General features: G+C 36.3%; 1 protein-coding gene across 1 annotated transcript in view; it reads left to right on the top strand.

Moving 5' to 3' along the window:
* The window catches only part of LOC104531302 (RAC-gamma serine/threonine-protein kinase), a 57,609-nt gene that overhangs the window by 2,668 nt on the left and 40,108 nt on the right, over positions 1–14,833 (top strand). The window contains exon 2 of the mRNA XM_010176154.2: positions 244–336. Coding sequence (XP_010174456.2) covers positions 244–336 — 93 coding nt within the window. The remainder of the gene's footprint in view (positions 1–243; positions 337–14,833) is intronic.

Genomic DNA, 14,833 nt, shown 5'->3' with positions numbered 1-14,833 from the left:
CCCCCCCTTTTTTTTTACTATTTTCCTTGATTTTACTTATATTTTTCTGTTGATGTTGAATATTTCCATATCAGATTTACTTGAGCAGCTTTCCTCCACTCCAGTGCTTTACCTACTCATGAAGCATTCAGATAGATTCTTGGGAGATGGAGAAATTTTCCGCTAGAAGAGAAGTAGTGCTATTTTAAATAACAAGTTAATACTAGTTAAAAATAATAATAGTAGTTTCCATCCTGTTTGCAGATCCAGAAGGATCTGTGAACTGCTTTGAAGGAGTCTGCAAAAGCTTACTGCCCAGCCAACTTATTCAGGGTATAGGACGCAGCCCTCCTCTTGGTATTTAGGACTCCATGTTTCTACTGGAAAAAGTTAGGGTTTCATGAACTGAAAAATTTTGAAACCCCTTGAGTGAAGTAAAATCTTCGGGTTGTTTAATGCTTGTAATTCTTGAGAGTTCCTGGTCAAATTCTGCAGAAAACAGTTTCCTTGAAGCCTCTCAAGATGCATAAGAATACAGAGAAATAAATTAGCATAGGGAGATGAGAATTATGAGTTCCATTGCAGTTTTCCATTTAATATTAAAATGAATATTTACATCCTGGAGAAATAGTAGAGAAGAAAAATGATAATGTTTTCAGCTTGGATAGCATGACTTTAGAACATGAGGTTCTGAGAACCTGTGTGGATTTTGAGGGGTATGGGATTGCCTTGCCATGAGAAAGAAGAACCTTAATGGGGGAATGTAAAGAGCTCTTTAATGTAGCAATGTAAGGAATAATGGAGCTCTGTGGCTGAATGTTGAATGTAGATATATACAGAACGAAGATGAAGGTGGCTCAGATCTGGAAAATACTAAGGAGGATCATCTTGATACCCTCACAACAATGCAGAGTGCATTTTGGAAGGTAAATATTAAAAAACCAAATAGTTTTTTACCAGTATACACATAACGGGGGAAAATTCTATGGCCTGTTTCCTTGAAGAGGTCACACTGAAATGATGAGATGTTCCTTTTTATCTTAAAGTACACGATACCATGAATACAAATCACAAAATATCCTGCATAGACTTGTACACGCGATACTTAAATTAGCAATGAAATGTGAACTTGTTGAGAATTTGTCCAAGACTTGCTCAGGGTGTTATTCAAATGAGACAGGAAAAATCTAGTTTCTCTTTACTGAGGTCCCTGCTGACATGCTGTTTGAGATAAACTGTATCAATATTAAAAGGTAAAGTTACAGTAATTCCTAGTGTTTTTCGTAATCTTTCTTGGCTGGGTACTGCTGTCGCCACCAGCTTGTCACTTTTGTACTCAATATCGTGGACAGTTAGAGCTCTCTTATTGAATGTGGAGTGTCCACATACTTCCTTTGCTGTGTATTTTTGTTTTCTCCTTATGCTAAGTTAAGCCTATTAGTCCTTTATGCTTTTCTATGTCAAGATACCGATTCACAGTAGTAAAGTAATTTCTTAATATAGTTTTGCATATTAAATAAAGAGTTGTTTAAAGACCCTGTAAAGGCACTTTCTTGAGTGTGTGGAGCATTGCTGGGTTAAGAATAAAAATGTTGTATTTGTGGTAGCACAAATACAGACCTAGAGAGAGAGAGCTAAAAGTATTGTGTGAGTCACTGTTAATTTTCCTTCTTAATTGGAGGCAGGGGCGTTACTATTTCTGCACTTTTACCTAAGTAGCAAATGCCCATGAAGGATGCAATGGGGCAGCATGACCATCCTTTTACAAACAGGGGCCACAGCAAGAAGTTGTATGTTGCCTGCTTTGGTGCTTGTACAAACAACAGTAGATACACATACAGTCCTGTCGCATAACCACATCATTTAAACAGATGCCCAGTGTGTCAGGGAGAGAGAAGTTTTGAAAACCGTATCCAGAGGATGTTTCCTAATCAGATTTAATGGTGTACTGCTAACGAAGGAGGAGGTTCAGACAGACCCTGTCTGGAACATATCCCCCTTGCCACCTTGTGATGAATTTAGCAAGACTAGCCAGCTGATGGGGTCAGTTATCTGGTCTTGCAGGAAACTGTCCTATTCCTGCCTTTTCCCCTTTTCCACTTCCCCCTTTTTTTTGTGTGTGTTGGGATAGTGGGCTGCACAAGTGACATATCAGGCAAGGAAGACCACTGGACTGCAGGACTGGAAAGAGGAGGAGGTGTCAGGGTTTCTCCTCAGCCGGATCAGCTGAGATACAGTGAAAAATTGTACATGGAATTCTCTGAGGGGTTTTGTTGTAAATGGAAGAGTCTGAAAACAGACTTATTTCAGGAGAATGAGAAACTTCTAGAGGTCTAGAGTGTTTCTATAGCTTACTGATCATTGATCCCATGACCATGCCTTATTCTGACCTATATGGAGGTAAAAAGTACATTAGAGATTACCCAGGTCTCTGTGAAACATTGCTCCCATTACTCATCTCAGATTGTCTGAAGAAGGCTTGCTTTCTGTAACCAGTAATCATGTCACTAAATTTCAGTCATTCCCTATCAAACTGTGATCTGTTGGTAGAAGATCAAGCTGTTACTGAAAACTAAATAGTCTTGGTATAAAAATTAACTGAATTAAGTTGTAGACATCCAGAGGAAAAGCTTTTGTTAAAACTGTTGTGTTAGAACTGTTTCAGCTGTGCTGCTGATGCTTGCTATTCTTATGTGCACATTTGGTAAACAAAAATATGGAAGAGATTTAGAGAAGACGAAAAATTTGTGTCACTTCTCCCTGATGAGGAAGTCAAATTCCCTGGGGAACGTTAGCATGGAAAAATGCATCAGCATCATAACGGTCACTCATTTACAGCACACCCCCCAGAAGACAAAGCAGCGTTTTACCTCTTGGGATTAACAAACATGTGTCAGCTTTAGTACTGTTGTTTGGTAGTCAGGTGATAGACTGCCCATATGTCCTCGTACCTCATTCTGGCATGAGATTTTTTTTTTTCCCCTCCTCTTTGGAATTTGAATTAAAAAACATAGCTTTATTCTGTTGCCATTTGTTCTAGTTCTTATGTCACAGATATGAAATTTTAAAAGATGTTTTAAGAAGTTCTGTACCTGAATTTATTTTTCTCCCTGTAAGTCTTTATTAGGAAGGCTTCTTTCTTTGTTTGGTTGTCTTTACTGGGCACATACAGAAATGAATATAGAACATAGATAGATGACTTCCATCAAAAGAAACTTAAGTATATAAATAGTTATGCTATAAATGCTCTAAATAGGAAGATGAATGTTTAAGAGTTCTTTGGGCACCTACACAGCTCAAATCCCATCCCATAGTACAGCATGATCCTTTTGGTGGTGCCCTGCTCCCAGATTGCAAGGGGAGAAAGGAGAGAAAGAAAAGGTTTGGTTTTTTTTTTTTCAGATACTCCCAACTTGCGTCTAAGTGAACAAGTGGCCCCATCTCTTTTAAGTCTCTGTCTCTGGGATTTGGACCAGTGATGTGAGGATTTCTTGACATAAGAAAAGTAATTGTTTAGTAGTCAGTGTTTTGCAGTGGGGAGAAATGGAAGAAAATACATGGCTTCAAAGTATCATGAAGTTAAAAAGTTTAATTTAAAAATAACTACAAGCTTGGAGAAACTGTTTCCTGTCTTGTAGTACTCTATCACTGGCATTTCAGTATTCGGAGGAAATAATTTGTAGATAACTTTACGCAAATTAGAAAATGTGAGTGTTACATCACTGTTAGGAAACATCATTATTAAAGGCTGATGGAAGCATAAAGTATGGATTTCCCCTCACTCTTATATAGGTTTCCATATCCATTATATATCAGATCCTTATATTTGAGCTATTTAGATTGTACATAATATATTATTTTTAAAGGGAGTTGCAACCATAATTCTTAAGGAATTCTGTTATTCATTAAAATAAAAACGGAATACACAACTAAACTACCTCTAATAAATGTTTTCATTAAAATGGACATTTCTGAACCTTCAACAGACAATACCTGCTCAGATGTGACAGCATTTGTGACATCACCAGTACAGACTTTCACAAGGATTTTGAAGTCAGTGTTGTAAGTCAGTTTCCATTTTGTTTTTATTAATTAGAAAATTGTGCTATTTACTTTCTAGAGGAAAAAACTTCCACTAAAACCATATCGGATTTGTTTAGTTAATTCAATAGTAATGCAAATACATTTTTTGAAAATTACAGTTCCTTACTGCTCCCTATTATTTTGGTGTCACAAATGTTAAATATTTGGTGCCAGTAAATTATTGTATGTATAATCACAATTTCCAAAAGGCCAGATGTAGGAGGAGATTATCAGTGTTTTCTCTTTTATGAAATTTGACTTCTGCATTGAATAAAATAATTGTAGAGTTGCTGAGATCTATTTAAGGTCACCCTGTAAGTTACTAGGCTGCCTTTTACATCAAAACTATTTTGGAGGCTAAGTCATTAAAAACTTTTCAGATTAGGAAAAAAATATATGCTGATAGTGGAGAAACCACAAAATATGTGTCTGTTAGTGGAAAAAGAGTAACAAACCTCATCCTGAGATTGGCTAGATAAATTTATATCTTTTCCAGGTCAGTCATCTTTCAGTTCTATCTTGTGGCTGGAATTTTGGGGTTTATAGTTTATAGCTCTGTTTGAAAAGTTTTTAAAGTGACTGAAAATGAGGTGAAAAAATTGTGCTAATAAAATTGCAGGGTCCAGACTTTCACATTTCTGCTTATGTCTCAAGCTTTCTTTTAATTCAGAGTTCTGTGAAAACTTGAAGCAAAAGACTTTTTAACACCTCACTTGACTGCATATTTATTGCAATTGTAATATATTAAAATCATGCAAAATAAAATGCTGTAAATATGTATATTAAAATTGAATTGTATTATGATTCTTATGTGAGTGTTATAAGAAATTTTATTCATTTTAAGGCAGTGAAATATTTTAGAAATATGTAGAATCCTGGGGTTAAAAACTTGAGTTGGGCTTTTTTTTTTTAGTTTCTATTATTTTAATTATAGTCTGCAAATTTAAGAAAATAATGACCAAATTATTTTTATCTTCATGGCACTGTTTCTAGTATGGGAAGAATTGCACGTCTAATTCAAAATATCAATTTATATTGGGATCTCTTTATGTTGCTAAAATTTTGTTAATATAATGAAATTGTAATAACTACTTCACAAGTATTATTTTTCTGGCTTTTTTCAAATTGCAAGTTTTAAGTGATTTTCCAATTATTTGCCAGAGTACAGAGATTTGTACAGATTCCTTACAGCTTACATATTTTTTTATCTCTAATTTCGGTGTGCATATGTGAAAAAAATGTTGTCAGAATACATTCTGGCACACGTATCAGAATATACTTTGCTTGTACAGAACGTGAAATTGTATTAGGAAAATTCTTGGTTTAATATTGCATTGGAATTACCATGGCATCGTTGCTTAGAGATGCAGTTGATCATAGAAATTTGAATCACTTGAACCTGATTTTCTAGCTTAACTGGAAAACAAGAATTGCAATTACATAGTAGATCAGCAGCCTGATTAATCAGTAGCTAATCTTGCATAAGTTCATACTGATGCACCTTCTTCTTGCATCTTTCTTGCCCCCAGCCAATTATTGTCCGTCTCTCCTTTGTCCTGATACCAGCTGTACAGTGAACTGAAATTGTTTTGATCTGATCAAAACCTATTTTCTCCGGGTGTGTTTTTGGTTAGATCATTTTGTAGACCTGCCCTAGCTGTGTGGACACCAGTGCTGACACAGTGGATCAGGACATGGGATGCACCGCACACTTCCTTTGCAAGTGTTCCTCACCTTCCCACATGCACTGTGCTGGCAGTAGGATGTATTTAAGGTGAACCAAAGTGGCCAAGGGCTGGGACTTAAAGTCACCATCAGTACTCCCTGGCTAGTACCAGATTTGTGCTCAGACAAAAATGCATAGTGATTAAAGAAAGAACCTGCCTGTGTTGAACGTTTACTCCAATTTCCTAAATGTGAGATTTTAATTTTTTAAGAAAAACTGCTCACACAAGTTTGGAGATGCCCCACGGTGTTCAAGGAGAGGCTGGCTTTTTCTAGAGGTGCTAGCAGGTGTTGGGGGCTGCATTGATGGGTGAGTGGCTGGCATTGCCATGGTGCAAACTGCTAGTTAATGTGGTGTTGTTACAGAGTCCAGTTAGAACTGTAGATGCTGAATGCTTGAAAATCTGTTCCTGAACTCTTCTGAAAATGTGTTCCTGTGAGATGACTGATATTCTACTTTTGGCCATTTGTGTCATTAAATCCTTTTGTCCTAGTCCTCCCTTTGAAATGAAAACCTAATCCAGTCTTTCCTCACTCTGCTTCTGTCTAACTCGGTTTGGTTTTTTTTTTCCCCCCTGTGTTTTGTCTCCGAAGCCCTTCTGTTCTCTTGTATTTTTTTTTAATATAGTTAGCAAAACTGTAATTTATTTGTTTATCGTGGAATAATAATATTTTCAGTGTTCCTAAAATTGTGCAACTTTAAAAATGATAATATTTTACTTTCTTTCTTAGTACTGCATACTTAAGCAAAGGTTACATTAATTGCTCTTTAGTGGTTAATTTAAAACTAAACACAGTGTATGAGTATTTCAGGTTATTCCCATAACTGTTTATTAATTCAAGTAATTCTTCACTATATTTCATCTGGTGTTTCTCAGCTGATTGGCATAGCTTTGCCACTATGAAATTCTTTGCATTTTTAAGAATAGCGTTACTGTCTTTCAGTATATGCAGTGATGATCCCAGATAATTATTGGGTATTTTAACTAAAAATGTTCCTAACAGAGAACTGTAGAGCATCGTGGATTGAAATTTGACTGTGTAATCCTATTTTGCTCTCTTCATTTTATCCAGTTTCCTATTTCTGTTCTCTTCAACCACACAGCTTTCTTCTTCCACACAACTACTGTTTCGTTAAACTTGGTAGAAGCTTTTTAAAAGTTGAAATAAATTGTGTCAGAAAGTCTTTATCCATTTTATTGTCTTGACATTCTTAAAGAAATCCCATGTGTATGATGGGCATGATCTTTCTATTCATAGACAGTGTTGCCTTGTTTTTCTTAGGTCCGTTTGTGTTATTTAAGTGTTTGATTATAAACAGAATTATAAACACTTTTTTTTTAAATTACCATCCAGCCAATTGACTTGACATTTTCAAGGTTTTTTTTTTCTTTTTTAATGTTTTTTGGTTCTTCTTGGGGGTGTGGAGTGTGATTCTCCATTTTATAGTCCTTTAGTTTAACTGTCATCATTGAAAGGTAGATGGTTTTTGCCTGTAATTTTCACCTCACTTAAAATTTCTTAGGAATTGTGGATGTATTCTGCCTAGTTCTGGGACTCCTGAGTACCTAGCATTCTGCTCCAATACCTCCTTTTTGATCCAGAGACGGTTGAAAGTATTTGTTTGTTACCTGAAGCAGCTTTGTGTTGTTGGCTTCTGAGGTAAAGACTGAAGGAAAGAAACCATTCTGGTTCTTTGCAAATACCATTATCCTCAGTTGCAGACTTCATTTTATGTCTGCTTAATTTTTCACTAAATTTAATCTTTTATTTTGCTTGAGTTTTTTACTTCCCTTGCTTGGAAGTTCACTACATCTTATTTTCTGTTAGTAGTACTTCTAAGATATATCGATTTTGCCCTTTAATTAGTGTTTCTTTTATTTAAAGAAGCTTACATTTTCCCAGCTCCACTCAACTGGTTCCTTATCTTCTCTGATTCCAGGATGACATGGTGGCATGAACAGAGTGAAAAGCTGGAATTATATGGTAAAGAGGAAGCAGACCCTGAGGGCTGGATGGTATATTTTCCTAATTATGAAGGTCTTTATGAATGAACCATTTGGATTGCAAACAAAAATACTGCAAAATGCGATCCAGGAAGAAAATGGGGGTGGAGGTGGGGGTGTGGATTTGAAGTCTTTGTCTCTCTCCGGTGCCTTGTGCTGGAGTTCACTTTCACCTTTAAGTTTACAGAGCCATTCCTTTCCCAAGTACGAAGGGATGGAAATATTGTGTGGTTTCTGTTAAATGGTTCTTGAATGAATTCCTCTATACTGCATGGACGTAAAGGAAAATACCTCCTGCTCGTGTTTTAGAGCCAACAGTATCAAGGAGTATTAGTGTCAATAAATTACTTCTCTGAACTTTATTATGTGCGATATTTAGCCAGTTTGAGAGAAATAAAAAATCCTTGAAGTGGACACTATTTAAATTTGAGGGCATGGGATTTTCTGCAATTAACTAGATTGCTATGGTAGGCCAATATATTAAGCTCAGGCAGTTTTGCTGCTAATTACACACAACTTCTCTGGAGTATCGGATATTCAGATCCATTTTATGAATATGGTAGAGAGAATAACAACTGTAAAACAAAGCACTGTGCATGTAAGTGACTGTTAGCGTGTATTTCAGAAGGGATAAATGCTCACCATATGGTACAATTACTGTGTCCAAGTTTTCAAATTAGCTTCTCTCATCCTCCTTATTACTGTCTTTAAAAAGAGAGGAAAAAAACCCAACATGATTTATCTACTCTGCAGCAGAACTCTTGACGCAAAACAGCAGCCCAGTTCTGTCCAGTTTTTTTTTCCTAGCATAATAGAGGCTGTCGGACTTTTTTATACTAATTACTGTGTGAGCCTCAGATGAACCCCCTTCAATTCACAGGGCTTTGTTAAGGGAGGAGCTGTCAATGTGTCTGCCCGTTTGCAGCTGTGCTGTGGCTTTAGCTTGCTTAACATTATGCTGCTTTTTAGACTTGACAGAAGGGATTTTTTTTTTTTTTTTATTAAGGCAAAGCAGCCTTGTAGCGAAATGGTTTAAGCAGCTGCATTGTGGGGAAGCACAAAGAAGTTATTATTGTGTCTGTTTAGGGGGGTCGGATGGAGGGGGGAGATATTCGGCTGCTGTTGATGCCGATTGTTGACTTGCCATCTGCCAGATAGGGAGAAGAAAAAAATGACAGCTCCAGCAGGGTGTTCAAGAGGTTGTTTGGAGAGACGCATAAACATGTGCAGATGTCGAACTGAATAATGGCAAGAACTTGAGACGGTTTATGATGCTGCTGTTGTGTGTGCATATACAGAATGAATGTATGTGGAGATTTGGTTAGGAGGAGGGTACATATTAATTATCATTGTCCCCCACCGCCTCCTTTACTTCTGTTAATTAGTTCAGGAGTTTAATATCTTCCCTCCCTCTGTTGTTTATTCCTAAAAAGAGCCTTTTCTTGTAGGGAAGAAAACTTTTGATTTCTCCATGTGGTGGTTTAGGAAAAAAAAAAACCCAAAACCCCAAACAAAAACCCAACAACTTAATAAATTTGGGACTTGTGGAAGTAGTAAAAGTAAAAAGAGTAATGCTGTTATTTCTGTCTCAGATGTTTGGTGGGCAGGTGCTATACAAGTTCTTACATAGCTTTGTCTATCTACTCAAGACCGATACGTTGCATACCCCTACTATTGCATCCTGAGCTTTTCTTATGCCAAAAGTGCCAATCGATGGTTGTCTAGTATTATATATAGTAGACAACTAAATGCTAGGGGTTAGAATGAGATTAGCAGTTAATTTTCACTTGATGTTATTTTCAGTTCTTTCTCCAAAGGCAAGGAGCTGGTTAGGCATAACTTATGTTTTCCTGTTTGGCAGTTGCGCATAAAATAAATTTGGGTTGCTCTATAGGAATATGGTTTTCCTTCCTCCACTAAAATCCTTTCTTATTTCTTGTTTGGTGACTTCTGCTGCTGGTGTTTCCAGGATAATGTGAAAGAAATGTGAAAAAGGATACAAGCATGGAGGGAAATTAAGTTAGCCCAGAAAGGCTGAATGAAAGCATTGTCTTATCCAGGTGACCTCTTACTTTAAAGATAAAAATGGAAACTTCAAAGTAATGAATTTTCTTCTCTCATGCTACTTGAAATTGACCATTCTGATAATCTGTATTGAGCTGAAAAGTGGAAAATGAAAGAGTGGTTGAGGTGCACTGTGGCTGTGGATTGCAGATATGTCTTCCAGTTATCAGTATATATCAGGGTTTTTTTGGTCAGTCACAACATGACTTAAATAGTATCTGAATGAACCTAACCACCCCTTCCCACCAAGCCCTCACCAGAAGTGAAGGAACCCCTTTTTATTGTGTCTTCTGTCTTAGGTCTAATAGCATCAGGTCTGCAGATCATTGATAACAGTAACTACTGATGGAAGCATTTGATGTCCCCTTTTATCATCACTGTGGCAGAGTGAAGAAGTCCGTTTTGCATTATCTGAATTTTAACTGAAGATTTGGGTGTGGCTACCTCCTACTGAAGTGCTGATTTCTGCCTCTGAGCCTAGGCAGAGGTGAACAACACTGCAAATGGAGAATTGCTTTTTGCCTTTTAGTTGGGTTGTCAGTTCTTCTCCACAGAATTGTGCCATTTTCTGCCTTATGTCATTGCTGGTGTGTGTGAAGTCCACGTTACTCTGAGTAGTGCTGCATTGCTGCTTGTTGTGAAGCATTTCGTGCAACCAGAGTATCCTGGTGTTCGCAGCAGTAGCAGAGCTGTTCTTTCAGCTCAAACAGTTTGAGGAATGCTTCTGTGTATCTTGGACTGATTCTTTGCAAATGATGTGGGCTAAGTGATAAAGCAAAAATGTTGACTTTAGCAATGTGCTTGAGGAAGAAACATAGATGAATGATGCTGGTGCTAGCTTTTTGTCACCTCCAAGGTCTGAGCTAGGAGCACACCTAGTGACAAGGAGAAAGTTCAGAGGAGCTATTTTAAAATTACTGCAATGTACCAGTTTTTAAAGTGAGACAGTTTGCTTTGTGAAAACATGCTAGCAAGCACACCAGGTTTAAGAGGGGAAAGTCACATAATTTTTGACAACATATTAATCTGTCAGAGAAACTCAACTGAATGATAATGCTATTGTCAAACTTATCATATTCTTTTGCAAACAATAGAAGTTTGAGATTTCTTGTGTAAACTAGAGTTGGCTGTTTTACAAAATGTTGTAAGTAGAGAATATTAAGAAGCTGTTTAATTCAACTTAGCTACGTGTAAAAAGCATTTACATTTTAATTGTCTGATTTAACATATACATTTGTACCAAGTACATGGATTTCAATTGTTGCTGCTGTAGCTGACTGTTTTATTCAGTGTAATTTATATATGAATATTTGTATACTTGTCCTACTCTTAAAATATTTTCAAAATCTGGAAAAGATCCTTTGGTCTGATAGCACTTAATAAAAACAGAAGAAAGGAAAATCATATTTTTTTCTATTATACAAAGTACCACTTGATGCTGATAGTCCTATATAAAAAAATTATGAATATTTAAAAGTACTGAGAACATGAAGGATTTTAGTTTTATATATATATATAAAAGTGAGACAATATTCTAAAATATTTTGGGTTTGTTTTTTTTTTTTTTAGCGTTTACCACAAATATGTCTCAACACTGTTAAATACTATACAACTATTTTGAGAAGCGCATAAATAGTGTAGGATTTTGATTTTTGATCCTATAAAACCTTATGCAAAAGTGAAACGTAGAAAATGTGAGCAGTTTCCCTAAATGTTTCCAGGATGTAGACCTTGGTTTTCCATTCTTGAATAACAGGCATACTTAGAAAATATTGATCTCCTTTGTTGTTCAGGAATGCTGACGCAATATAGGACTCTGTTATTCCAGACGGTATGTGCTAATATCAACCTCTATTTAATTTATTTATTGTTCTAATTCTTACCCTTCAAGAATGAAGGGGAAGTGAGAGTGATGTTGAAACTGGCAAGTTTTTCTTCCTGTTGGCTCAAAATGGACATGGTAAAGGTCAATTCTCAACTTGTCAGGATGTCAGCTAACTCAGTATTTCTGGTACGATTTTTTAAAAGGACAAAATTTTGTGCATTTGAAAATTGCGTATGTGCTGTACACATGTATTTTCCATGAGATGCCAGAACACACCAGCATTTTAACGTGGATATTGTAGATGCCCAGTTGGAAAATTGCATTGACGTTTGAATAGCGGTATGTCTCTGTTACTGAATATTTTCCTCTAGGTTTTTAGATATTTTATTAACGCAACAGGATTGAATAAACAGCAGGAGCTGCAGTGCTGTTGCATTTATACAAGATAGGTCACTGACTCACTCCAGTATTCATAATAAAAAAATCCGGGTGGGTGGTGATTTGAACCTTAGTGAGCCTCTAGCTGGAACGCGTTTTTAGGTTGCATTTGGAACCTGGGGGGAAGAAAACCCCACAGTAAGAGCAGGGAAAAACTTTCCATTGAGGAGACTGGTCCTACCTGTCGTTTTAGCTGCACAGACCATGGAGAGCAGCTTGGTGGCTTTGCCCTGCCTGGTGATTGCACCTCTCCACTTGGAAGTACTCTGATTTACTTGTAGGAGCCCTTGTCTTTGGTCACTACCTACTTCAGGAAAAAACACCCTACCCTTTGCCTGATCTTCAGTGCATCTTGGCTGGCCTGGAGAAGAGAAGGTTTTCCCTACTTCCCTCTCTCCTTGCTCAGCTGAGGAACACCTAGAGCTTGTTCCCAAGGCTGCTTGCTGCCTTCTGCAAGATTTTAATATCTGTGTGGTTTTCACTGGTTTCTGGCCACACAGCTGTACACAGCTGAACATAAACTGACCAGTCTTGATAGCTGCACTGGATCATTGTGAAGTCATGGACAGTGAAGGGCACTTGGACTTTGTCACCTTAGTTCCCCAGTTTTCAGGAAACTTAGTGGAAGCTTAGATATGGTATAAGCCGAGCCCACACATTACATGAAATGTTTCCTATTTCCCAGTCGTGACTGGAAAAATGCATTTGTCTAATCTAAGTACAGATGTGCTCAAAATGTCATTTAGCGTTATTGGGAACTGTGGGAAAACAGTTAATATAAATAAATACTCACTGTGTCACAGTATAAAAGGCAGAATCAAAAAGTGTTAGTTCCAAATTCTGCTTTTCTTGAACTGCTGGCAAATACTTGAGAGGGGTTATATAATAAAAATAGCTTTTAAAATGCTAAGGCACATTAGGAAAAAATCACAGTTTTATTTAGTTTTTTGATATGCACTAAGATTTTGTCAAATCTTTTGCATTGTGTATAATTACAGATTTACATTAGATTGAAGGACATGAATCATGAAGACAGGTATACTTTATAGTTATTTTAAACATTTTTACAGTAGCTTTGAACTGTATTGCAAATTTGTGATCATGAAATCAGAAGTAAGTAAATATTTAACAAAAGAGCTTTACATTTACTAGTGTCTACTGACTTAATCAAATAGTCTGCTGATGCTTCTAATCGTGTGTTAGGTAACACTGCCCTCAGAGGGCCAAGGTAAGTAAATTCAATCTCAAAACTGGTGGCGTTACTTCTGATATTTTAATTGACCTGACATTAATTACAGTTGTTTCTTTTAAAGAAAAATTGCATATGGTTAAGTTGTTTTATTTACTTTTATATATTTTTGTTTAATGCTCTTAGATAAATTCAGTTTTCCCCCCTTCTGCTTATTACATGTTAGTGGAGGGAAACTGGAGTTTCATTTAACAAAAAAGTGCATTAAAAAAAGAAAGAAAAAGAAAAAAAAGAAGGGAGAATTTTATTTGTGTATTGTTTTTATTAACTCAGTTTCAGTAAATTGATGACACAGACAAGAGGCAGTTTTTTAGTGTTCGCTGCTTGGAGTGGGTTTGGTGTTTTTTGTTTTATGTTGTGTTCCCCCCCCCCGCCCTTAAATCTCACTTATGTCTGTGTGGCAGCTGTTGCTTCTTTTAAGGAAGCAAGTTTTTGAACTCAGATTTCTGTTGCTTATCAGCACTGTACATTAAAGACATTTCCTTCACACCTCTAAAAACATTTACATACTGAAAAATGTAGACGTTTTGCAAAGGTGATTTTTTAAAAAAATACAGTTTTTTTTAAATAAGAAGATTAATTTTAAATTACTGAATACTTTTTCAGGAATTGCTAAATTTCCATATGCTTAAGGATTATAAGTGGTGAGACTAACAATAGCAACCATCGACTCTGAGGTGAAGTATATGTTTGAAGAGAGTTTGAGTTCTGAGGTGCAGTAAAAAAATTACAAACTTTGAGGGATACATTTTTTCTAACATGGATTTATTGACTACTCATATGGTTTCTTAGAAAGCTCTTCTTTGTGAAGCTGATCAGCAGTATCAAAACTAAAAATGCTGCATCACTAGAATAAGCATATTTTGTGAAATGTCCTAAAGGCAGGATTCTTGTTACTAGCTGTCAAAGGCAAAAAAGAAAAATCATTAATGTTGCAGTACAGAGGCGAATACAGAGGCAGCCTCGAGGGTCATGTTCTAAACAAACCTTGATTAAACATTCTTTGTTACTGTTGTTAGCCCGTGTATTATTAAACACAACATTAATTAAAGAGTTGCATATTGCGAGGGTGCTTTTTGTATGAAGATCAGATGCCATTTTCATGTGCTTTAAGAATGTATTGCTGTCTTGTTTAATCTTTCGGGTGTATTCTCTCAATCATTATTAAAAAAGCAGAGCCCAACAACCAAAACCTGATTCTAAATTTGTATTTTGTGTGTTTGTATGTATTTATTGTCTGTATACATCTGTGAGATATATACTCTAGTGCCACTTTTCTCAAGTAGCTTTAAAACCTTTGACTAGAATTAAAATGATGTAGGAATTACTTGGCTTTCTTCACTGCAGTGGTTGAAATTAGAGACGTCTTCTTACTGTCTAATAAACAGATCCTAAAAGAACATGTTTTTCAACTTAGAAGGGTGTAAATTTAAGCAAAATAATAATTTAGCTTACATTAACTCA

The sequence above is a fragment of the Antrostomus carolinensis genome, unplaced genomic scaffold, assembly GCF_000700745.2.
Source record: "Antrostomus carolinensis isolate BGI_N321 unplaced genomic scaffold, ASM70074v2 scaffold4549, whole genome shotgun sequence".
NCBI classification, from domain to species: domain Eukaryota; kingdom Metazoa; phylum Chordata; class Aves; order Caprimulgiformes; family Caprimulgidae; genus Antrostomus; species Antrostomus carolinensis.
This window is presented reverse-complemented; position numbering and strand designations above follow the sequence as displayed.